General features: G+C 44.5%; 1 protein-coding gene across 3 annotated transcripts in view; it reads left to right on the top strand.

Moving 5' to 3' along the window:
* The window catches only part of NAGLU (N-acetyl-alpha-glucosaminidase), a 69410-nt gene that overhangs the window by 8038 nt on the left and 35174 nt on the right, over window positions 1-26198 (top strand). For 2 of the 3 annotated variants that reach the window (XR_010787470.1, XM_066586180.1), the window contains exons 3-8: window positions 1970-2116; window positions 3815-3900; window positions 5996-6252; window positions 10215-10970; window positions 25321-25482; window positions 25563-25742. Coding sequence is in view for 2 of the 3 variants with exons in the window: in XM_066586180.1 (XP_066442277.1) it covers window positions 1970-2116; window positions 3815-3900; window positions 5996-6252; window positions 10215-10970; window positions 25321-25482; window positions 25563-25742 (1588 nt within the window). In the remaining variant the exon portion in view is untranslated. Of the gene's footprint in view, window positions 1-1969; window positions 2117-3814; window positions 3901-5995; window positions 6253-10214; window positions 13903-25320; window positions 25483-25562; window positions 25743-26198 lie in introns of those variants that run through there. The other variant, XM_066586181.1, reaches the window with a different exon arrangement.

The following is a 26198-nucleotide window of genomic DNA, read 5'->3' as shown; positions in this document are numbered from 1 at the left end:
AAGAGTAGCATTTTTGCAACTTAGTCCCCCAGCCGTCCAGGCACCCTGTCCAGCTCGGAGGTTTGGCTCTGCAGCAGGTCTTGGGGCAGACACTCCGTACTCAGACCAGTCCTTCTCCAGCAGGCTCTTTCTTTACCCTCTCTACATGAGTGACTACGTGACTCCTTTAGTCTTTTTGCCTCCAGTCCATCGGCTTGTTTCATGGCGGCTGTATTTAAGTCTTGTTCTGCAACACTCACACAGCAGGACTCTCAGGCACTCTTCCCCCTCAGCCACCAAATTTTCCACTTTCTGTGACTTTTCTGCCCCCTCATCGTCTTAGAGTCGCAGGGCAACACTGAACGCCACACTTGCCAGTACTTCACGCTCTACCTGGGCCCGTGTGGATGCTTGGCACCTGCTCCTTTTCTGCAGTTTGGCAGAGACTGGTGGCACTGCCACATACAGCGGCCAGTCAGCCACAGTGTACACCAAATAGAACGGGCATACAGTGCAGCATGGCAATACACAAGGACACCAGGGGGCACAAAAATTAGGAAACAATACTTACAAAGGGGAACATACACAGTTACCATAAGGGAAAATGGGAGGGCTACCTACCCTTGGAAAATAAATAACCTGTACATCCTTTGAAGTGATAGATTAGTTTTATAAAATATTATTTGTCTCAGTAAGAGAAACGGAAGAATCTTGTAGATATGATACCCTACTTAGTTTTATACACACAGTTCCACTTTCTACCACTAGGTGACAATATAGGATTGTATCCGAATGAGGCTACACCTAAAGGACAATACTACTGATTCCTGACTGTGTTGTCTGTCATTACTCTTTATCAAGAAGCATTACATGCATGTTACCAGTGCCGGCCTTAGATTAGATCACCTCCTGTATGAAATTCCCCTCCCAACTTCATAAGAAACAGTATATATATTGCATTGATAGCTAGGCTGCTTGTATTTTGCTTGTGCAAATCAGAGCAGGTCAGTGAATTAATGCTGTACCAGAACCAAGCTCATAACATAAATACAGTATCATAACCAAGCTCAGTACATTAATACAGCACCAGAACCAAGCTCATAACATAAATACAGCATGAACCAAGCTCAGCACGTAAACACAATATCAGAACTAAGCTCAGTACATTGATACAATACCAGAACCATACCATATCATAAGTACAGCACTAGAACCAAGCTCATAACATAAATGCAGTAGCAGAACTAAGTAATTGTGTTATGAGAGGGCGCTTATAGTCAGACAACAGTCCTTCGGAACATCATAGGGAGTAAACAAAGCTAGGGAAGATGATAATACATGCAGCTCCACAGGATGCTACCGCACGGAGAAAGAAGATTATCTGGTCGGGTGGACCTTCAAACTGGTGGCCAGCGCCCTGCAAGACCACACTGGCCACACGTAACTAAGGCTGACAGTGTCTGTTACGTATCCAGATTACCATAGTAGAAGAGATAAAAAAAACTAGGACCAAGGTGCAAACCACAGAACAGAGGATTGGTGGGACGATGATGGACGGTGAAATGGCTATTTGTAACCAGCTGGTAATGCGTTTCGAGGCTTTTTCAATCAGCTGGAATCCAACATTGGGAGGGAATCAACTGAATATGGCAATATTATTCGGTTCCAGTCCATTGGTGGTCAGTGGAAGAAGCAGTGCCGCTAACCGCTGAAGGAAATGGATATCCCAAGAGTCTTTTCTTCTTGGGATATCCAGATGACTGTCTAATTTAGATCTTGTGGTTCCCACAAGAGTTTACAAACTGTATGAATCCTCTCATTTGAGAAATATTGATAATCCCACTCATCCCACTCGTCGGATGGCCCCAAGTATTGGTGAACTCTGTAGAGAGATCTACGCATACATCTTATCCGTAAAACATTGCGGCCAGTAATATATACCGTCATCCACCATAGAATCCTTTATCCTTGAATGTATTTTTGATTTCAGGTATTCTTGACTTTAGGATTAGGCCAGTCGGAGATTGATGACTTTTTCACTGGTCCTGGTTTTCTAGCCTGGGGTCGGATGGGCAATCTGCACACTTGGGGTGGTCCATTGTCCTATAACTGGATGGAGAAGCAGCTCTCCCTGCAGGTAACATTCACTGATATAATCAGTTGAAAAAGTTGTATTAAATATTTTAAAGTTTAAAAAAACCTCTTTCCCCATATTTATAATATTTTATAAAAAGTGAGGTAAATCTTGTATGTATTCCAAAGTGTTACCAATAGAAACTAGATGTCCCAGAAAAACAAGCCTCACACAACTATGTTGATGGAAAAATAAAAAAAAGTTATGGGGGGTAAGAGGATTGTGGCAGATAAAAATTTAATTTTTTTCTAAAGATATTTTATTTTTCAAAAATAATACAGTTAAAGGGGTTGTCCCGCGCCGAAACGTTTTTTTTTTAAATTCAATAGGCCCCCCGTTCGGCGCGAGACAAACCCAATGCATGTGTTAAAAAAAACAAACGTTTAGTACTTACCCGAATCCCCGCGCTGTGGCGACGTCTTCCTTACCTTACTAAGATGGCCGCCGGGATCTTCACCCACGATGCACCGCGGGTCTTCTCCCATGGTGCACCGTGGGCTCTGTGCGGTCCATTGCCGATTCCAGCCTCCTGATTGGCTGGAATCGGCACACGTGACGGGGCGGAGCTACGCGATGACGCGTAGAAGGGGGCGGAGCCAGAACACTGCTCGTGCCGAGACCCAAGAGAAGGGAGAAGACCCTTCTGCGCAAGCGCGTCTAATCGGGAGATTAGACGCTGAAATTAGACGGCACCATGGAGACGGGGACGCTAGCAACGGAGCAGGTAAGTGAATAACTTCTGTATGGCTCATATTTAATGCAAGATGTATATTACAAAGTGCATTAATATGGCCATACAGAAGTGCTGAACCCCACTTGCTTTCCCGGGACAACCCCTTTAAAGAAAAACTATATAAGCTTGATATAGAAAAAAATTGTACTGACCCATAAAATAAAGTTATCGCGTCATTTTTGCTGCCGTGTGCACGACTTAGAAATAAGACCACCCCTAAATAATGGCGGAATGGCTTTTATTTTACATTTCACTCCACTTTTAATTTTTTAGTTTTTTTAGTTCATTAAACCGTTGAAAAATGCAGCACGTCCTGTAAAAAATAAGTCCTCAAACAGCTACGTTGATGGATACGTGAAAGAGTTATGATTTTTTGAAAGTGGGGAGGAAAAGACGAAAATGGAAAAAAAAGCGGTGCTTCATTGGCATCATGGCAGCTGGTATTGCAGTGACTTTCAGGCTGCTGCTTCCCCCTATTGGTGATATGGAGGAAGTAGCAGTCTAAGACTGTGCTGACGCCTGTACAGTCTAAGTCACTGAAATGAATGAGGACAAGTGATGGCGTCACCTGCCAGCATGTGTCTTTCCACTCCATTCTGATGCAATATCCAGTAGAACAGAGGTCCCCAACTCCAGTCCTCAGAGACCACCAACAGGTCATGTTGTCAGGATATCCTATGGTAAGAACACCTGAGGCAATGTCTGAGGCACCGACAATAATTACATCACCTGTGCAACACTGAGGAAATCCTGAAAACATGACCTGTTGGTGGTCCCTGAGGACTGGAGTTGGGGACCCCTGCAGTAGAAGATCCGGTTCGAATTAAATTTTTTTTGCTGACTCTACCATCATGTAAGTCAACCGATAGAGACCATTATGACTGTACCGAAAGTGTCCTGAACAGTAAAGTCACTTTACGCATATCTGAACTTGGTGGTAAATGTATTCCTTTCATGTTTAATCTCAGAACAAGATTGTAGAGAGGATGAGGTCTCTTGGAATGATCACAGTGCTGCCGGCATTTGCCGGTCATATACCACAAGGTCTACTGAGGTAATTCAATCCCTTACTGTTGAGTTGTATGTATTCTATAACGCTCTGAAATAAAAGATAAGGGACATATGACATCATCCAATAATGAAAAAACACAATAGAATTACTAATAGTGGGTATGAGTGTGTGAATAGAAAGACTTTCTTACAATAAGGTAGTTGAGTTGCACTGTAGGGTTTTAACATGTCATCATTGACAATTGGTTGGCATCATATAGATTAAACACAGTTCCAAGCAAACAACCTGTTTCATATAGCCTCTTGTACCCAACGCCATAGAATCATAGAATGGTAGAGTTGGAAGGAACCTCCAGGGTCATCGGGTCCAACGCCCTGCTCAGTGCAATATTGAGGTCTCCTATAGTCCTATGGTTTGAAATTGAAAGGCTGTGTTCCGTCTTATCCACCTTAATGGTCCTCTTACCTGGGCCAATAGGCTGAATGTTCCTAAGAATACTCATTTGCCTGACATTTGGGCCGAAAAAGGACCAACGATCTAACAAAACTAGGCGTATCCAACAGTCTACCCTATATGTGCCTCGGATAGTAGGGGGGTTGGAGGTTCCTAATACCATAAAATATTATCACGCGGCCCAACTAGCACGATTAACCTCCATTTTCTCTCGTCATAATAAACCCCACTGGGTATTGATTGAGGCACAGGCAGTCTCTCCTCAATCACTTGTGCCAGATGTCTTTTGCCACAGATCGAAACATAAAACACCTATCATGAACCCTACCTTGTCTTCCTCTGTGGCCCTTTGGGATAGACTTTCTAAAAGCTATAACCTGATATCTAAACACTTCCCCATATCCAGTATATTTGGTAATCCTGCCTTTCCAACAGGTATGAACAAAACTGAGCTTGGATAGTGGATAGCCAGAGACCTCACCAGAATAGTTGAGTTTGTTGATTTTCTGGATAGACTTGGTTTCAGACAATTTGAATTTTGGCCCTTCCAGGACAATCCAGTTTACCATCAAGCATTTCATCTACTCCCCAGTGGATTTAAGAGGAACATGAGTTCCGACCAGGTCAATAGAAGAAGTTCATATTAATTTCCCACCTCAGGTTTACTCACATAATAAGCCATATCGCAGCCTTAATCCTTCCTCCCCTCCCGACATTCCCTTATGTGTTCTTCCCACCTTCTTTGTCCTCCCCCCACTCAGTACTTCTGTTTGTGGTCTTCCTGTGTTTATACTCCTTCATTTTGGTAGGGGGTTACAGTTTTTGAAGAAGTGGAAAAAGAGTATTTCATTTTATTAACTATACAAGAAATCGTTTCAGACAACGCAACTTGATTTATTTGCTGCATCTTGACTCTGCACAAGAATGTAATGTTGTAAGTCTTGATTGATCATATTGACAAACGCTCGTTCCCATAAATCAATACCACATGAGCAATCGGCTGTACAATTGTTTGTGCGGCCATTAGTTCCAGTGATCCTCGTTCAGTATATAGTCCTTTAAAACAAACACTAATTGACTTGTTAAATCGTTGATCGGTGCTCTTATGGCCAATTGGCCCATCTGCAAGATCTTTATTAGGCCCATGATTTTCTAAAAAGACATTGTGTGCTGTTTGAGCCTTTAGCAAACACCCCCTTACCTCTGATCTGCTTCCTGTATTCCCAAGATGTAATAGACAGTATGACACTCCCTATTCCACACATTAAATCCAACCTTCCTAAATGAAATGTTTGCTGTTTTCAGTCGCCAGATGATGACATCCAATTGGAGCCTATAACTTTAATTCCCAACCCGCTAAATCCCCATTGTAAGGGCTTCTACAAACAATGGATTGTGTAATGTGCCTCTCTCCAGTGATGCCCCATTGTTCAATGCCTTCCCCCTCTAGATATACCAATAGTCCATTCTTGGACCCCTCTTACCACCCTTATTGTGTCATCAAGGACTGCCATTCCTGGTTGTTACATACCTTCTAATGTGGCTGTGTTATTTGATCTTTGACCTGAGTTCAGGTTCCTTTTCCTCTTTGATCCTATTTTTTATATATTTATTGCATTAAAAGCATTACAATAATAGAATGGTCAAAAGTTTAATTTATTTATCTTATTGCCCTTTCCTACAGATTATTTCCTAAAATTAATGTGACCAGACTTGGTGGATGGAGCAATTTCAATTGTACGTACTCATGCAGTTATCTCCTGGACCCGGAGGATCCCCTTTTCCAGCGTATTGGAGGGCTCTTTATGACTGAGTTGATTCGGGAATTTGGAACTGACCATATTTATAATGCAGACACATTTAACGAGATGACCCCGACCTCTTCTGATCCAGCTTATTTGTCTGCAATCAGTAGTGCCATCTTCAAGTCCATGGTTAATGGTATGTGCAAACCCAGTGGCATGCCGCCAACGGAGGCAGACCAAGCAACTGCCTGGGCTCAAATGGCCAAGTTCTCTTTCCATATTTGCGGAACCTGAATCCTCCGAGCCATTGGCCGGCAATAAAAATGTGATTTCATACACCGTCATGCTGATACCAACTTGAGTGTTCAGGGCGCCATCAGACGGCTTCCTTTCCTTACAGAGACTGGTGTTGGAGTTAGATGTTGCCTTGAGCGCTCCGACTCGCGTCAACGTGACAGAGTATGTAATCACATTCTTACTGTTGGCTGGTGGTTCAGAGAATGAAGACTAGTATTCTTTGATACATCGTGCTATTCCTAGTGCATGACACAGTGAATCAGTTTTGCCTAGAGCGTTTGTTTAACCACTTCATGCCCGAGGATGTATATGTACGTCTTGAACACATGGGGTGTGTATGGAGCAAGATCTGGAGCTGACAACTGACAACCAGCCTTAAAAAACGCGATCAGTGTTCAAGCTGATTGTGACTGTTAACCTTTTAAGTGCTGCTGGTATTTAAATCTATGATCTGCATTAAAGGGTCCTGAACGCCTTCCCCCACAATGAGATCATGAGTTTCCATCTGGATGTCATAGCGGCTGGGTGCTTTCTGAAGGTTCCAGGGCTGCCATGTATTTCTGCCTGTTAAACTATGTCTGTAGGCTGTCTTAATACAATGCTAGCAAAAGTACAATATACTGCACTACCAAAGTATTGAAGTATATGGTATAAGCAATCAAATCAGAAGTTCAAATCTTTTTTAGGAGACTAAAAATAAGTGAAAAAAATATTATTTTAAACAATAAAAGATAATAAAAGTTTAAAAAAAATACCTATGGCGGAAAGGGTTAAGGCAGCAGAAATGAAGTCGTAAGCTCTCGCTCACGACCTGAAGGTTGCAGGTTCAGTCCCTGCATGGTTCAGGTAGCCGGCTGAAGATCGACTCAGCCTTTCATCCTTCTAAGGTCAGTAAAATGAGCACCCAGCTTGGTGCGGAGTAATAAATAAATGAAATTACCTGAAAGCACTGCAGAATAAGTTAGAGCTATGCAAATAACAAGATTTATTTATTCTCCTGTAGGTATTAGTGTATCTTGATGCCACCAGGAAGTCCTGGTGGAGTCAAGAGTGAAGGGGGGGTGACGCCCCCTGTACCTAATTGTCTGCAAAAGAAGGCTTGCCTGCAGTATAATTGTAGCTTCCCGGTTTGCTGGCTCCCAGGCCGTTAAGGCTGGGTTCACACGGGGCGGATTTGCCGCGGAAATTCCGTGCGAAATTTCTCCACGGCAAATCCGCATGCAACCGCTAATCCCGGGATTAGCCAGCCATGTGGACGAGATTTCTGAGAAATCTCGTCCACACAGGACGGCAAATCTGTTGCGGCTTAACCGGCAGAAGCCGCCGCTGCGTCGCGGATTTGCTGACCGCAGCATGTTCATTTTTTTTCCGCTGCGTCCATACTCTCCTCTATGGGAGCGCCGGCCACAGCGGAAGAGCAAGCGCCCGGGCCACTGCAAAACCGCTGCGGGTTTTGAAGCAGCGGTTCTCCCGGCGGAAATCTCACGTTTTTTCGCTGCGGCCAAACCGCGGGATTTCCGTCGGGAATCCGCCCAGTGAGAACCCAGCCTAACAGTGCTTGCCGCTCCTGCTGCAGCATTCCTGGGCACGCTCCCCAACCGTTCAGAGTGATCGCCGCTGCTGTTGTCTCGTTCATGGCCCTCAGAAGGCAGCAGCTGCTCATTTGTCTCTGCCGCTGTGATCCCCGCTGCTGATGATGTTGGCTGTCCGTCCCTCTGCTCCCTGGCGCTGTTCTCCCCTCTCCTGCTGCAGCGTTCCTGGCCCTCTGCTGCACGGCGCAGTTCTCTCCACTCCTGCTGAACGCTTCCCGGCCCTCTGCTGGCCGCTCCGGCTTTGCTGTGGTCGCCGCTGTCCTACCCCTGCTCCAGCTGCAGCGTTCCCAGCCATCTGCTGCACAGTGCAGTCCTCCCCGCTCCTGCTGGACAGTCCCCAACCCTCTGCTGCCTGCTTCTGTTCTGCTGTCCCCAGCCCTCTGCTGGCTGCTCCCGTTTTGCAGTGGCTGCCCCTCTGCTGGACTCTGGTGCTGTGCTGTCCACGTGCCTCTGCTCACGTCTGCAATGGTAGCTTACCCGGGCCTCTGCTCCCCGCTCCTTGAGTTTTCATCAGCAGCCATTGTACGCAGGTGTTCCAGATGACCTGGAGCTACGCTACTTCTAAGCTGTTGACGCTGGTATGTCATGCTTCTGTCCTTCACGCCGGTAGCAGCAGATCCACGCCAGTGTGTATTCATTGTTGGCCATCGTAAATGCTTACTAATCATTCACGGCGGCCAACAATCAATAGACACTGTACAACCTTTGACAAGTCACCCAACGGGGAGCTAAAGCTGTGGCAGGGGCGTTTCTCCTGTCAAACCCCTAGCTTCCTGGTGGCGTCAAGATACACTAATACCTGTCCTGTACTTGTAATAAAAAAGCATATTTGGTATTGCCTCATCCGTATCAAAGTAAAACATTATTTATCTCAAACGGTTAACATTGTCAGAAAAAAAATACGCAACACCAGAATTTTGGTCATCCAGTCTCAAAGAAACTTTTTTTTTTAAAACGACCAAAAAGTCATACGCAAGCCAAAATGGTACCAATAGAAGCGACAGGTCGTCCCGCAAAAAACAACGCCTCACACAATTATGTCAACAGAAAGATATAAATGTTACGGCGGTCAGAAGATGGCGGCAGAATATATATATTTTTATTTCAAAGATACAGTATTTTGTTTTTTAAAGGTAGTATAGTGAAAAAAACCTACCGAAATTTTATATTGCTGTAATTGTACTGACCCACAGAATAAAGTCATTTTTGCCGCAGAGTGTATGCCATAAAATCAAAAGCCCGCTTGCATTTTTTTTCTGTTTCACTCCACTTAGAAAGTTTTTAAAGTTTTTTTTCGTACATTAAATAGTACCATTGAAAAATAAGGCTGCTTTACACGGGCTACAAAATCGCTCGATGCGACATCGCTACAAAATGCATGGATGTGAAGCCTGCGCTTTCCAATGGGTTTCTTCACATTAGCGATGTTTTGTCTGATGCTATGTTGCGACACAAAAAATTTGTGGCATGCTGAATATTGCCGCGATTTGCTATGTTTTGTAGCCCATGATAAAATTGTGCACGAAAATTAGAGGTAGTAGCGACGCAAAAAAAGCATCCCTGACGCTACAAAATCGCGTGTACAAAGCGGCGATATCGCAGAGATTTTGTAGCAGCGATATAGCTGTCGCCAGTGTGAAAGAGGTCTAAGGCCTCATGCCCACGGGCGGGTTGGATTCCACCGGCGAAATATCGCAGCAGAATCAGACCCGGCGCCCCCGGAGACCCTTTACTCACCTCTCCAGATTTGCTGTGAGTGTCTTGTCCGCATGACGCACCGGGGCTGGGCTGGGATGCAGATTCCTGCGATACTTCCACAGTACTCACAGTGGAAGCATCGCGGGACGGCCGGCTTCTATTGACTGCAATGAATAGAACATGCTGCAATTCTTCCCCCCGAGCGGAAAATTGCAGTTGACTTCCACTCGTGGGCGGGGGAGAATCATTTAACCTAGCATGTCTATGGGTGGACATTGCTACAGAATTCGCGGCAGGGGTCTGGCTGCAATTTCCGCTGCGATACTCCGCCCATGGTCATTAACCCTAAAACTCCTCTCCCAAAAAACAAGTCTTCAGACAGCTACGTCGATAGAAAAATAAGAGTTGTAATGAAAAGGAAAAAAATTCCATGCCATTAATGGCTTAAGCTCAGTACCTCATTAACCACAAGGTCATTGTAGCGGCGCCATATTAGTGTCCTTCCACACAACCTACATGCTACACTGACAGTTTAAGCACTAACTAACACTTTGTTCTCATCTGTCTTTAGTGGATCCCGGAGCCATCTGGTTAATGCAGGGCTGGCTGTTCGTTAATAATCCATCCTTCTGGAAGGCAGCACAGATTCGTGCACTACTTCATGGGGCACCCATTGGTAAAATAATTGTCCTGGACCTGTTTGCAGAGACCTCACCCGTTTACCAGTCAACAGAGTCTTTCTTTGGGCAGCCATTCATTTGGTGCATGCTGCATAACTTTGGTGGCAATCACGGTTTATATGGAAAGGTTGAGAGTGTTAACACTGGGCCCTTTGAGGCTATGTCATTCAAAGACTCCACCTTGGTTGGAACAGGCTTGACTCCAGAAGGCATTGATCAAAATGACATGATATATGAACTGATGAATGAGATAGGTTGGAGATCCAAGCCCCTTAATCTTACTGAATGGATCTCAAGTTATTCCAGCAGACGTTATGGACAGAAGAATCCTAATGCTACAACTGCATGGCAGCTTCTACTTTCGAGTGTCTACAACTGTACCCAAACTTGGAAGGACCATAATCACAGCCCCCTAGTAAGACGACCATCTCTAAAGATGAACACAGAAGTCTGCTACAATCAAGACTACCTCTTCGAAGCTTGGAAGTACATGTATCTTGCAGCCTCTTCCCTATCGACAAGTAGCACGTTTCTGTACGACTTGGTGGATGTTACTAGAGAAGCCGTGCAGCAGTTGGTAACCCAATATTATATGGAGATCAAAGCATCGTATCAGAGTGAAGATACAGAGAAGCTCTTGACTGCAGGTGGTGTATTGGTCTTTGATCTTCTTCCTGAACTTGATAATCTCCTTTCCAGCCAACCCCAGTTCTTGCTTGGAAGATGGTTGGATGGTGCCAGTAAAATGGCAGTAACTGCGGAGGAGGCTTCGCTTTATGATATGAATGCTCGTAACCAGGTTACTCTATGGGGTCCTACAGGCAACATTTTGGACTATGCTAACAAACAATTTGGGGGCCTTATACAGGATTATTATTCAGAACGCTGGAGTCTATTTCTTGGGTACCTGGTTGAGAGCCTGAGTGCAGAAGTACCTTTCCAACAAGAGAAGTTCAATCAGGCTGTATTCAATGTAGAAATGGCATTCATTTATAACGCCAAGAAATATAGTTCAACTCCCACCGGTGACACGATAGATATTGTTGGAAATATTTTTAGAAAGTATTATCCAAAAGCAGTAAAGAGAAATCAATAGATATATAGCACATAAATGCGCTAGAGTTACTAGAGGTAAGAATAGAACTTCTAAGAGAGTAGGGACTTTTCTATTACAGTCTTAGGCCTCGGTCACACAGGCATTTTTTCCCGCGATTTGCGGATCCACAAATCGTGGGATCGGGGCCGACGATTCGCTGAAAAAGCTGCACCTAGCAACGTTTTTAGTGAAACCGCCCCGCACTGCCTGCTATCCTCTGCCACAGCTGTGGCAGAGGAAAACGATGTTCGCCCATTGAATTGAATGGAGCCGGCAATACAGCCGGCTCCATTGAAAGCAATGGGCTGCCAGCGAGCGCGGGATGAATTTTCGGAAAGGGCTTAAAAATATTAGGCCTTCCCTGAAAAACATCCTAAAATGTGTAAAAATAAAAAAAATATATATACTCACCTTTTCCCTGCAGCCGGAGTTCAGCCGCGTCCCGCCGGCAGTTCTCCTGAACTGCTCTGTGTAGTATTCAGCAGCCGGGGATTTAAAATCCCCGCCTGCTGAATGGGCTGGCTCTGATTGGTCACAGCCCTCACCAATCAGAGGCAGCTCTCACTCACCCATTCATGAATTCATGAATGGGTGAGTGCTGCCTCTGATTGGCTTAGCGCAGGGACCAATCAGAGGCAGCTCTCAGCATCATTCAAAAGGGAAAAGGTGAGTATATATATTTTTTTTTATTTTTACACATTTTAGGATGTTTTTCAGGGAAGGGCTTATATTTTTAAGCGCTTCCCGAAAATTCATCCCGTGCTCGCCGGAAGCCCATTGCTTTCAATGGAGCCGGCTGTATTGCGATCTTTAAGTATATGTTCTCAATGGGGTCGGCGCTGCTGCCGCCGGCCCCATTGAGCGCATATATAGAACACAGCGATGCGCAGAACGCAGATAGGCGCGTTCTGCGAATCGTTGTGTCCTATAATTCATCGCACATCTGCATAAAAAGCGGACATGTGACCGATCCCATTGGGATGCATTTGGTCTATAGATCTGCAGATCGCAAGCGCGTCTGCAGATCGGACCAAAAAACGGTCGTGTGACCGAGGCCTTAAGGTGGTTTTCCGGAGCTTTTACACAAAATTTCCCAGGCTCAGATAAAGAAAATAGACTTATTCAGGCACTTCAGCCCGTCCAGCGTTGGAACACTAGTTTTTACCACTCGTAACCCCAAAAAAGCAAGCTGGCAGTCACATGCTGTTCATTGTGCACATGACCACTCAGCCAAATCACAGGCTTCAATGGTGAGTCATCTATGGCCACTGAAACGTGTGATTGGCTAAGCAGTCACATGCACCATGAGCGACATATGACAGTCCACATGCTTCTGCCAGATTCCGAGTGGCAGACTCCAGCGCTGGACAGGGTGTCTCTGGAGCAGGTGAGTATATCGTGTTTTTTTTTTTTAAATTTTATACAATTCTGAGATTTTTCTAAAATGTTGGAAGCCCCCTTTAAATATGCGTTGCAATCATAAAGTGTGCATAGAACTGTATTTAACTGTATATACATTTGCTGTATCAGCATATCCCTGAAAGTATGTAAATTATGCAATTCAACTTCAAAGTTCTTTGAGCTTTCTTGCAACTTTAGACATATATGAGAATAAAGATCATGCAGGCTGTCCATCAATTAGAGACAACACTAATGCAGTTTGATACAAAATCAAATACAAGCCTAAAATCCCATAATAGACTAATACACTAAATCGGTATTTCCCAACCATTGGCTTAGGAGCAACATGTAGTTTCGTAATGGCACCAGAGATATCATAATATAGTTTACATTTGGTACTAGGCTTAAAGGAGTTATCCAGGCAGCGCCCGCTAGGATACATTTGGGTCGGAGCGGAAGCGCTACCCCGATCCCTGTGCTAGTTCAGTTCTCATTGAAATCAATGGGACCCCAGTCTGCAATTACAAATGCAGCTCCCATTGATTTCAATGTGAGCTGCAGCTGCAATTACAAGCATTAGCCGCTACACAGGGGTTGGAGCAGTGCTTCCACTCCGACTTCGGTGTATCCCTGCCTGGATGACCTCTTCAACTATATATCCCTAGTAGCTAATACTAGGCTAAGGGCCATGTGATTTTGTCATACCCTTAATAGACTTAAGGCTGACTTAGACACAACGATTTTTGCTCAAAAATCGCTCAAAGCCAACTTTTCAGTGATATTCGTTGTGTCTAACTGCGTTGACATTGTGCGGTTTTCGTTAAGCCGTCGCCGATCGCTGATCTTTCAGCATGCTAAAAGATCAGCGATCACTTATCAGGAATTCACAGCGGGATACAGCTGATACTATTGTTTCAGCTGTATCCCGCTGCCTAAAGACAGGCTGGGTATGAAGAAGACAGCGGTCCAGCTCTGTTCTCCATACCCCGCTCGGAGCGCTTGGCTGTATAACAGCCGGGCGCTCTGTGCAGAGAACAGCTGGATGCAGAAGTCTTCTGCATCCTCCGCTCGGAGAGCAAGGTGATCGCTCAATGTTTAAGTGATCACCTTGAGCTGTAAAAAGCACACGATTATCGCTCAAAAATCGCTCAAAGATAATCATTGTGTCTAGACCAGGCTTATTTTTGTCATAACTTCAACACAACTTGTCATTTTCGAAAGTGCCTGGCAAGTTAGAAAATGTTGGGGCATCCTATAATAGTAGGGAGATGGTGGGCCATATGCCTTAGTTACTATGGGGAGTTGGGGGTTGTCAATAAGCCACTCTGCTTGGCTAGGGTATTTACATGCGGGGCTAGGAAGAAAACTGAGACTTTTCCCCATATGGAGGAGAGCCTAGCTACAACCTCTATAATAGAAGAATAACATCATAAATATGACTGTGCTTAAGAAACAAAGTATATAGCCATAAAACACGTTTATACTGTTAACTCTACAAGACACCACCCTGCGGAGATGGCCCCAGTCTACTTGTTGGGTCTTGTCAGCCACAGCTTGCCGCTGACACATATGGACATAGATGTTTGTAGTAACACTGTTTATAGCTGGACTCAATTACAATTAAAGGGGTTGTCCCGCGGCAGCAAGTGGGTCTATACACTTCTGTATGGCCATAATAATGCACTTTGTAATATACATTGTGCATTAATTATGAGCCATACAGAAGTTATAAAAAGTTTTTTACTTACCTGCTCCGTTGCTGGCGTCCTCGTTCCCATGGAGCCGACTAATTTTCGCCCTCCGATGGCCAAATTAGCCGCGCTTGCGCAGTCCGGGTCTTCTGCTGTTCTCTATGGGGCTCCGTGTAGCTCCGTGTAGCTCCGCCCGGTCACGTGCCGATTCCAGCCAATCAGGAGGCTGGAATCGGCAATGGACCGCACAGAAGAGCTGCGGTCCACGGAGGTAGAGGATCCCGGCGGCCATCTTCACCGGTAAGTATAGAAGTCACCGGAGCGCCGGGATTCAGGTAAGCGCTGTGCTGTTCTTTTTTTCAGTCCCTGCATCGGGGTTGTCTCGCGCCGAACGGGGGGGGGGGGGGGGGGGGGTTTGAAAAAAAAAAAAACCCGTTTCGGCGCGGGACAACCCCTTTAACTATTTTATATGGGATTTGAATACTAAAAGTATTGAGGTATTTGCCTAGAATATTACTGTAGTACACCCCCCTTTGCAATTTTTAGATAAACAATTTTTCTAATAACTATAGTAACTATAGCTCATCTAATATCACTAACAATGCGCAGCATCCTAATAATGCTACCAAAACTGTCATCTACACTACCCTAGCAAACGTAACTGGACACCTGAGCAAGAATCAAAAGTAGTATTTATTTCCATATGTTAATACTCAGTGGTGCTCCTTTGGGCCTAATGACATCGGATACTCCTCATGGCATACTTTCTACTAACGTCTGATATACCTCAGCTGGTATTTCCCTCCATTCATCCTGCAAACATCTGGCAAGTTCTCTTAAAGAAGATGGACGCTGTTCCAGTTCATCCCAAAGATGTTCAGTAGGTTCAGGCCGGGACTCTATCCAGGCCAGTCCAATCGTGGACCATCTATATCTATAAACCAACATAAAATAGCTTTGGGTTTGTGACGAGGCGCGTTGTCTTGTTGGAAGTATGGCTGACCATTCCCAGAGTGTTGCCACATTGTCAGCATTAAAGTATTGTCTAGAATATCAGAGTACACCTCTGTGTTCATGGTTCTTGTCACCACAACTAATGGACCGAGACGTAAAACACCCCAAGACTATAACAGAACCTCCCCCGTACTTAAACGTTGGCACAACACATACAGGTAAAAGGCATTCCCCAGGCTCCTCCACATCCAGGTACGTCTGTCTAATTGATTTGAAGATGGAGTTGTGCAATTCATCACTCCGTAGAACGTTCTTCTATTGCTCAACTGTCCAGTGACAATGCTCCTTGCACTATTGTAGACAGGCGATGCATCTTCTTTCAGAGAACTTACATTTGCAGGATGAATGGAGGGAAATACTAGCTCAAATCTATTAGATGTTAGTAGAAGGTATCTCATAGAGAGTATCCAATGTCATTGGGGCCAAAGGAGACCCACTAAGTATTAACATGTAAATAAATACTACTTCTGATCCTCGCGCAGGTGTCCAATTACTGTTGGTAGGATGATGTAGTTTGTAATACTGTAATTAAATAAATAACCACCATGCACTGCTAAATAATACTGTGTGGTTTTAGCGTTCCCCTGGGATTCACGGTTTTATGGCCCACCCTAGGAAATGAGGAACCGGGGCCATTTTGTCACCCCCTTATACCGTCCATAGTAATAGTTGCAAGCAATTCTGTTTCCAAACTCCCTGATCATAGTGCGATGAAATCTAAAAGGATAAAGCATCAAAGGGGTTTTCCTTCCACAGGATAGGACATAATACATGCTCAGCCTTAACCACTAAACCTCATGGTCCCAGTTCACACGTATGTGGAAGAACAGAAGTGCCACAAAGTGGCATGCACAGGTGTTGCCTGTTTTACATTCCATGTGTCCAATGCCCAATAAAACACCCGTACCTTGGTAAAGAAAATGCAGCTAGGTAGGGACACTAATAATGCAAATCATGGTCCAGTTGGGCCAGTATGATTTGCTTCATGGTGGGATTTTGAACTTCAAAGGGTTATCCAGGTCTTTAAAATTGATGAGCTATCCACAGGACAGGTCATCAATAGCTGATCACCAGGGTCCATTGCTTGGAACCTATTAAGTTGTTCAACCGGCTGCTGATTGTGCCATACATTGTACAGTGGCCCGGCTGGTATTGTAGGCACAGCTCTCATTAAAGTGAATGAGATTTGTACCTGCAATACCACACTGGGCCACCGCAAAATGTACAGAGCTATCTGCTTCCTGCTCCACACAAGCTGACAGCTGGCAGCACAAGCAACTGACCGACCTAAGTCCCGGGCAGCAGAGCCCTGCTGATTAGCTACTGATATATAGATAGGTTATCAAGTTTTAAGAGCTGGAAAACCCCTTTAAGCTTTTTGCTAACTGATGTATTTGCCAAATGTATTCTTTTGGTAGCCGAGCAGTTTGTTACTGTTGCATTTTAACCTACAATAACTTGGTCATTTTCGTAAAAACTGCTATTTTTTACAATGTTTAACTTAATGTTCTTGAACTAATTAGCACATGATTTGTGTATCCAACACTCTCTTATCTACCTTTGGCATGGGGATATTAAAATATATTTGTACTGGAAAGAGGTGTCTGCATATTCACTTGATTATTATACAAGATGCACTCCTTGAAATAGCTAATTATGTTCTATTTCCAGCAGAATTCCGCAGCATATCGCGCATCTCCTTGCGTATTGTCGCATTTGCACCCCCCATTGACTTCTATGGGGGCCTTTGATGCGCAGAAAAGTGGAGCATGCTGTACTTTTTTTTTCGTTTTGTTCTGTGGCTATGATTATTATAAGGGGACAAAACCCTGTGGTCTGAATCCTCCCTAACTTGGGCAATTGTTTAACGGCCCTAAGTAACATTAGTTAATTTTGTCTGCTACATTTATCTTTGTTTAGCCCCTCAAATAAAGCCCCACTACAAAGTTCACCCTTTATGTAACAATACAGCCCTCTAAACAGATTAACTCCTAATTACCATGTGACTACAGTCATGGCACATTCTTACTAAGACACAGTGGCATGCCACCAGTGTGGGCAGACCATACCACCGCTATGGGGCACAATGGCCGCACTTTCCTTCCCATTGCTCGTCCAACTGCAGATCTCTCACAGTAGTGCTGAGCTTGTCAGAGATTCCAGATACCAGGCACTGTATGTAGAGGAAAGTCTGACTCCTCCCCCTCTCCTGTTCCAGCATATAGTATGTGCAGGAGACGGGGAGGAGTCAGAATTTCCTCTGCATGCAATGCCTGTCATCTGGAAACATAGGAACTTTGACCTGACTGACAGCTCACTCAATGTATCAAACCCAAATTGATTTTACAGCAGTGGTGAGGATGTCACAAATCTAATGACACCAAAATCATCCACCATAGATCGGGCAAAGGGGTCAAAGTGCAGTGCAAGAAAAAGCCTGTAGACTTTTTATATTAGATGAATGAGGGTAACACGAATATTATTATACTCATATGGGCAACAGCGGACACAAATATATTAATGAGGGCAACATTGGGCACTATTTTAAGGAGGGCAACAGGGGGCACTATTTTTTTAAGGAAGGAAATAGGGGGCACTATTATTTTAAGGAGGACAATAAGGGACACTATTAAATTGAGGAGGGCAAAAGGGGTACTATTATATTAATGAGGGCAACAGGGCACCATTTTACTAACAAGGCATCACAAAGAGGGCACTTATTTAGTGGGGGCAATTTTACTATGGGAGATACTGAGAGGGTGAGTAACAGCAGGATAGGCAGAGTGTACTGCAAGACGTATTTTACTATGTAAGGCTTCATGGCAGTCTGGGACACGAAAGAGAAGAAAAACGCAACGAACATCACCCATCGGAGAAGTCTTCTGTGATCACTGGAGGTATCTGCACTGTGATCACTATCGCTACGCAGAGCTGGTATCTGATGATTAGGTGATGGCATTATTTAGATGTATACTAAACTGAGCTTTTGTATCTAAGCTCATTGGGGGGCCCCATGAGCTCTATGTACATCCCTGCTAAGACAGTATACCTGCATAGGCATAACCTTAGGGTGTTCAAAGTTTATTTCTGCACCCAGGTCCTATTACTCTGCGCCAAATTACAAGACCAAAATGATAAAGGACGCGTTTTGAGAATCTGCTGAGGATTTTGCATTGCCGCCGAGGTTTTCAAGTTACACCTCTAGTGTTGTTGGAGTGTTTTTGACAGAAAACTGGGGAACAACTGAAGCCCCCATTTTCATTTCCAGTCCAGCCATAGGGTTTGCCATAGAGGAGTTGTGAATATTTCTCAGACCTTCTTCTTTAAGGGAAAGCTACTAATGATCCAGGTGAATAGTAATATATGATAACGTGATATGTGCTGCAGCAACAGAGCGTCAATCCGTTGGTTTCCCGGGTCACACTGCAGTCTGCTCTTCTGTACTGCGATTATTTTAGAAGCAAAAATGATGCTTTAATGACCATTAAACCCCCATAAGTCATTTAGTTTATACAGAATAATTACTAAACACATTAAAGGCTTCTTCACATGAATGAGTCACAGTGTTCCTCTAACATTTTCTTATACTTTGTTTCAAGTGGATGGAATAAGTAATGATTAGAGATGAGTGAGTATACTCGCTAAAGGCAATTGCTCGAGCGAGCATTGCCTTTAGCGAGTACCTGCCCGCTCGAGACAGAAGGTTCGGGTGCTGGCGCGGGGGAGCGGTGAGTAGCGGCTGTCAGCTGGAGGGAGCGGGGGGGAGAGAGGAAGAGAGAGATCTCCCCTCCGTTCCTCCCCGCTCTCCCCCGCAGCTCCCTGCCCGCCACCGGCACCCGAACCTTCAGTCTCGAGCGGGCAGGTACTCGCTAAAGGCAATGCTCACTCGAGCAATTGCCTTTAGCGAGTATACTCGCTCATCTCTAGTAATGATGAATGTTATTTTATCTACTGTCTCCTATAAGGACATTCAGGACTGTTCACCTAGAAGATCGTACAAAATGGCCATACACGTAACGTCCGGCCAGAAAGCTGATTTTTACCATACTAGCTCTTCCACTGCTGTATGAACTACTTTTAGTGAAAACTTTACTCTGTAAAACCAAGGAGGTCCAAGTATTATGGTAATACAATGGACCTTAAAGGCTATAGACACCGCTGAGGGGCAATTTTTTCACTTAGATGCATGTATTGGGCTGACAATCATTTTTACAATAGGATTCAGACTAAACCCCCATTTACACGCAAAGATGATCGCTCAAAATTCGTTCAAAAGTTAGCTTAAATGGCAGTTTGAGCGATCATTTGGCATAAACTACTAATCGGCACTAATGCCCATTAGTACCTTATTAGCTTCATTTGCATGTAAATGAAGCTCTCTTTGCTGTATGCAGATAACAGCAGGTTGTCTGTTATCTGCATACAGCTCCATTGTTCTCCCACGGGACTGCAGCTGAATACAATGTTATCAGCACTCCTGCAGAGAATCACAGCGTGCGGTCCTTGCTATCAGCTGGCAGTCTGAACAATGGTTTTTATGCTAAACTAAAAATCATCGTTCGGCGAAAAGGCAAACAATGGTAGCATTTACACACGACGATTATCACTCGAAAGACATTGTTGCATGTAAATGGGCCTTTAGTAGGAGATCCTCCAGTATGCTGGACTTAATGCTTAATATGCAGCCCTTATATCTCATTTCCTGAACTTTTTATCAGCTAATTTATGACCAAAACAAAGATAAAAAGTCCTAATACATGTTTCAAATAGCATGTTTACATAATATACGGTACAAGTGATCGCGAGTTCAAGTTCCCTATGGGATCTAAAAAAATGTACAAAAAGGTTTAATAATATTTTTTATAGACTAAAAAAATATATATTAAAACTTCAAAGAAAAACCCTTTTCCGATTTTCTCATAATAAGCTGAGCAATGAAGATTATATTTGGTATTACTGTGTGCGTAAAAGCCGGAACTAATAAAATATCGCACTATTTATCCTTCCCTGTGAATACTGTAAAAAAAAAGTACAGAATGCCAGAATTGCAGGTTATCTTGTTATCCGCTCGCTTCTGCAATATTGAATGTTCTGAAGAATCCAAGGACAGTTTATTTAATTCCCTGGGACTGGTCAGTGTTTGTAAAATGTGATAAAACCTTGGAAGCTCTAGAACATGTACAAATACAAGGATGCATATGAATTCTTTGGATAGTCTCTATGATAATGTCCCTATATGACAAATATGATTGCCAGTGCCTAACATGATGTCTGAGTTTATATGAGAAATACCTGAATTCTCTCATACAACAAAATCAAGATTATTAATATATCAAAGGCATTAGCTCCAATCCTTTACCATGTGGCTCAGCTTAAATGTGTAAATTTTATACTGACAATTTTTGCAATAGGTCTCCTATGGGAGCCAATAACAGCGTCCAGAGAAGGGAGGTGGGAGGGAGTTTAGCAGTCCTCCCTCCCACTTCTCCCCTCCCACTCGCCGACTCACCTCTTCTCTCCTCCCCTCTGGCTGATTCCAACGGGAGGAGGCAGAGCTAAGTGCAGCTCTGTCCTGCCTCCTCCCATTGCTGATTGCTAAGCTTCTACCCCCTCCCCGCCCCTTGTCCGCAGTCAGCAATGGGAGGAGGCGGGATAGGGCGGTGATTAGCTCCACCCCCATCCCACCCCTTCATTGGAATCAGCTGGAGGTGAGGAGAGAAGAGGTGAGCCGGCGAGGAGCAGGGAAGGGGAAGGCTCAACGTATATGCGCCGGGGCCCATGCTATGTGAACGGGCGCACAAACGTTAGATTTGTGTGCCCATTCACGAGCTTTTACACCCCAGATGGTAGCATATATCGTCCGGCCGTGAAAATGGCGGCTGATATACGCTTGTGGGAAAGAGCCCTGAGGGTTCATTTAGATGTCGAGCAAATGCTGCCTGACACTTGTCCTCGTATGTACTTGCTCCCGTGCTGATCCACAGAGCGGCTAGCAGGTGGGTGTGGCGGCTGCAGAGGATTTATCTCCTTGCGCTCCCCCGCCTCTTTCTATTGACTTAACATAGTGGCCATTCAGTACTGAACGGCTGCTATTTACACTGAGCGATCTGTGATCAGCTCCTCATCCATCGTTTATGTAGCATAAATGATGGGCGATGAGCTGAACAATGAGCATTTAGTGTAAATAGCAGACGCTCAGTATTGAACAGCCACTATGTTAAGTCAATAGAAAGAGGCGGGGGAGAGCGAGGAGAGAAATCTCGTGCAGCCTCCCCTCTGTGAGCCAGCGATACTAGCTCCCGTGCAGCAGCAGGAAAGCGAGTATGTGCGGGGACAAGTGTCGGACATCATTTGCCTGACATTTGTCCCGTCTAAATGGGCATTAAGGGTACTTTTAGGCAGGACGACTGTTGGGCACTTAAGTGAAATAATTTCGCACTGAGGGAGTGGCAGGGCCCGGCTTTTATAGGAAGTCCAATCAAAACAGAGGCGGAGGCAGGAGCCGGGTTGCAGGAGTGAAGAACTGGGCAGGGTTAAGCAAAAGGAGCTGTCCAGCAGGCTGACTCACTCACTAGCCAGAGACACCGCCTAGAGCACAGGAGTTCCCAGGTTTGAATCCTGACACATTCAGTGAATGAAGGAGAAGCATGCCAGAGATCTCTTCTGGCCACCTGCCTCCATTCACTCTGAGCAGGCAGTCACTCAAAGATGAATGACTGCCTGTTCACACTGAGTGAGAGTCAGTGAGTTGAAACAAGGTGAATAGCAACGAATGAGCAATTTCTCGCTCAGTACCCTGTCAGGTCCCACATTTACACAGGACATCTATCAGTCAAAATTGCTCAACTTTGTAAATGTGGGACCTCACAACAGTTCTATCTGTTGTTTGATATATTTGCATCCTCGATGTAACCAGTACCAGTGGGATATAGTTTTTAGTCTCTTGCACAATATAAGAGTGTATTAAGGGCTCTGTAGGAGGTACGTGCACAGGATTGCCCTTGTCAGGGCAGGTTTCCTGTCTGATAGGCAGGGTTAAATTTAATAGAGCAATAACAGGGTCAGAATTATATATTCCCAGTATATGGATGCATTATTTGAGGGCCATCTGTTCTGTATTGCATCCTATGGATGACATATAAATTCCCAAGAGTAACTAATATGTTTATAAGGCTTGATTATTGTGCTTTTAGATGTAATTATGAAAAATTATGCTTTATGGTAGCCTCTCTATAATGTTTCTATAATACTATATGGCTCCCAGTATATCTTATGATTTTCTGATGGCTGCCCTGTTGGTCAAATTTCTGAGCTGCAGTTAACAGCACTTAGAGATATGTTTTACAGCAGCTTCATGGGCTTTTCACACAATGGACAGCAACTGAACCATTGACTTCTATGGGAGAGTGTTCTAGACATGCTCTGTGACATGTGCAGAGGACATTGTACAGGGAGGAGGTGAGCTGTGGCAATCACAGTTGGGAACTTAAAAAAGTCAATCACCAAAAATTCTTAACACTATGTTTAACATAAAGAATTGATTTATACAACAGGTCATTTTCTAATGACACATTCTCTTTAAGAAATCTATAATAACGTACAACAGAAAGTGATTTTATTTAGCATATGTATATGTGTGTATTGAAAGCGCTGCGGAATAAGTTGGCGCTATACAAATAAAGATTTTTTATTATTATATGTATGCGTGCGTGTGTGTGTGTGTACAGGGGCGTAACTATAGAGGGTGCAGGGGATGCGGTTGCACCCGGGCCCAGGAGCCTTAAGGCCTCTCTTCTCCATATAGGGAGCCCAGTACTATGAATAAAGCATTATAGTTGGGGGCCCTGTTACAGGTTTTGCATTGGGGCCCAGAAGCTTCAAGTTATGTCTCTGTGCAGCATGGTTTAGGTATGGGTACGGGTACAGATACAGATAGAGGGGGGCCCCAGCTCATCTTTTGCATCAGTGCCCCTGAGCCTTTACCTACGCCCCTGTGTGTGTGTATATATAATGTACAGTATAAGTTGCCATTTACGACTCCTATACAGAGAGGGAGAAAAGGCAATAGCAGCTGAAGTCCTTGAAGAACCAACTGTAGACATAACAGTGGAAATACCATCACAAGCGGCTCTTGAGCAGTTTGCTTCACAACTCAAAGTTCCCAGAGAGACCAGTATACTCTTTATGTTGGTGCTCCCAGATTACCGTTCAGATGGAGAAAAAAGTGGTTCTGATTACAGGATGTTCATCAGGGATCGGCCTGGGATTAGCTGTACTTCTGGCTTCTGATTCTCTCCAAAGATTTAAAGGTAAATTTGTAATGTTACTTGTTATAACGAAGGGATAAAACACAGTAATGAAGGAATAATGACCGGTCCCTGTTGGTGTATGAGATCATCGGCTGGGATGTCTATGGGATTGAAAGCAAAACCTGTATTTGGTTTATCACTGTGTTCGCCCTGTACACTCCGGTGAGTTATTGTATCATCTCCTCTTAACCACATTCTGGTCCATTTTTGGAGCGCAACCCCATATTTCTCTAACTATGTACATAATTATACTTTTTGAGTTAGAACATCTTACATTTCTAAAAATTTCTAAGACCATTGATAGCCATGTGGGTATTACATTTGCCCCAAACTTCTAAGTCAGGTGTGATAAAGGAGTTCTCTGGGGCTTATGCTATTGACAGCTTCTCCTAAATTCAATGGGAGCTGCGCCGGTAATACCAAACTGTACCACTGCAATGTTGACAGCGCTATTGTAAGGGGCCACTGGAGGCAGCAGGTTTGGGGCTTTCCAAACAGCTTGATGGACATAGGGTGCAGGAATTGCCATTGCTGAACAAAAAATGCTTTATTGACTGTAAAACAGGAAAATGGTAATTTGTAACCCAGTAATCCAGGGTGTATGAGTCTATCAGTAAAGTTCATCAGAGTCTTAGCCCGCTTGACCGGCATCAGCAATAAACAGTAATTGTCTCATTAAACAGTCTTCAGGTCTGCTAGTGCCTGTGAAAACTCTACGCCCGGTTGGCTGGGGATGACTCTCTTCTAGGCCCCCTGGTGCAGGTTCACCGTCATCGGAAGGAGTGGATGAACTACTGGGCATTGACTTTCCTACTCAGCACTCTTTTTCCTGTGCATCAAAGGAACACAGCCCGTAGGACAATTGCTACAGCCCTGTAGGACAAAGCAGAATAGATTCTTTTCCTCCTCTGTCCACAGCTTAGCTGCTCTCTGCAATTCTGCAGCTCTTTCTCCCAGAGGGAGTAGTCCTTCCTTAGGACTGTATCTGCGATACTGCAGTACACCAGGAGAGACTCCTGCTTTAACCTCTGTCCTGCACCAAGCACCTCTCTGTACTACTTTCTGTCTCTTCTTCCTGCTCAGCTCTGTTACCCCATTCCTGTCCCCTCTTAAGTACCTTTTCGGCACTGTCCACACTAACAGTGGGACCAACTATCAGCTGATCAGCAGGGACCCCTGCTAATCAACTACTGATGACCTACCCTATGGAGAAAGGCCCATTTAGAAACAAAGATGATTGCTTTAGAGCAATCATTTTGCATAAAACTACTGCTTAGTACTAATGCCTATTAGTACCAATTAGTAGCGTGAGAGCCGCCGGGAGCTGTATTCAGGGAACAGACCACCCGCTGTGCTTGAATAAGCATTAAAGACTTTGTGGCGTTCACTGGATCCCAACTTGCTAATTCCAAAAATGAAGTCCAAAGAATATTAGGTTATATAATTTTAGCGCATAGTCCGATATAACTGTCCTTTCTTCCTCCAGTCTATGCCACCATGAGGGATCTTTCCAAGAAGGAATATCTGTTGGAGTGTGTACGGGACTGCCATGCTGACACTTTTGAGATTTTGCAGATGGATGTTACAGACCAGCAATCTGTGTTGGCTACCACAGAGAAAATAAAAGAAGAGCGAGTAGACATTTTAGGTGGGCCACGTGGTTGACTTGTGTTCGATTGTGATAGAAGGTCTTTATGTAGTCTTATTTACCCATTCTTCATCCTATAGTATGTAATGCTGGTATTGGATTGATGGGGCCCCTGGAATGTCACACTTATGACATAATGAAGAAGATATTTGATGTCAACGTCTTTGGAACAATCAGCACCATCCAAGCCTTTCTCCCTGGGATGAAGCAGAGGAGATCTGGAAGGATCATTATTTCCAGCAGTGTGGGAGGTCTGCAAGGTATGAGGCAACCAGAGATGTCCGCTGCTTGTAACCAGATAGTTCACCCAATAAGGCCCATTTAGATACAACGATAATCACTTAAGAGATGTCACTCAAGCGACTTTTGAGCGATCATTGTTGTGTCATTTACAGCGCATGATGATCGCTCAAGATGAGCGATCCCCTTGTGCTGCCAGAGGAGGATGCAGAAGACAAGCGGGGTGCCCTCGCTTGTCTTCTGCATCCAGATGTTTTCTGCACGGAGCGCCCGGCTGTTATATAGCCGAGCGCTCAGAGTGGAGGATGCAGAAGACAAGTGCCGGGTATGGAGAACACAGCTGGAGTGCTCTGTTCTTCATACTCAGCCTATCATCAGGGAGCGGGATACGGCTGAAACAATAGTATCAGCTGTATCCTGCTGTGAATCCCTGACAAGGCTGATCGTCGACTTTAGCACGCTGAGTGACAACGATG

This window comes from Eleutherodactylus coqui, chromosome 13, assembly GCF_035609145.1.
Source record: "Eleutherodactylus coqui strain aEleCoq1 chromosome 13, aEleCoq1.hap1, whole genome shotgun sequence".
Classification (NCBI taxonomy): domain Eukaryota; kingdom Metazoa; phylum Chordata; class Amphibia; order Anura; family Eleutherodactylidae; genus Eleutherodactylus; species Eleutherodactylus coqui.
This window is presented reverse-complemented; position numbering and strand designations above follow the sequence as displayed.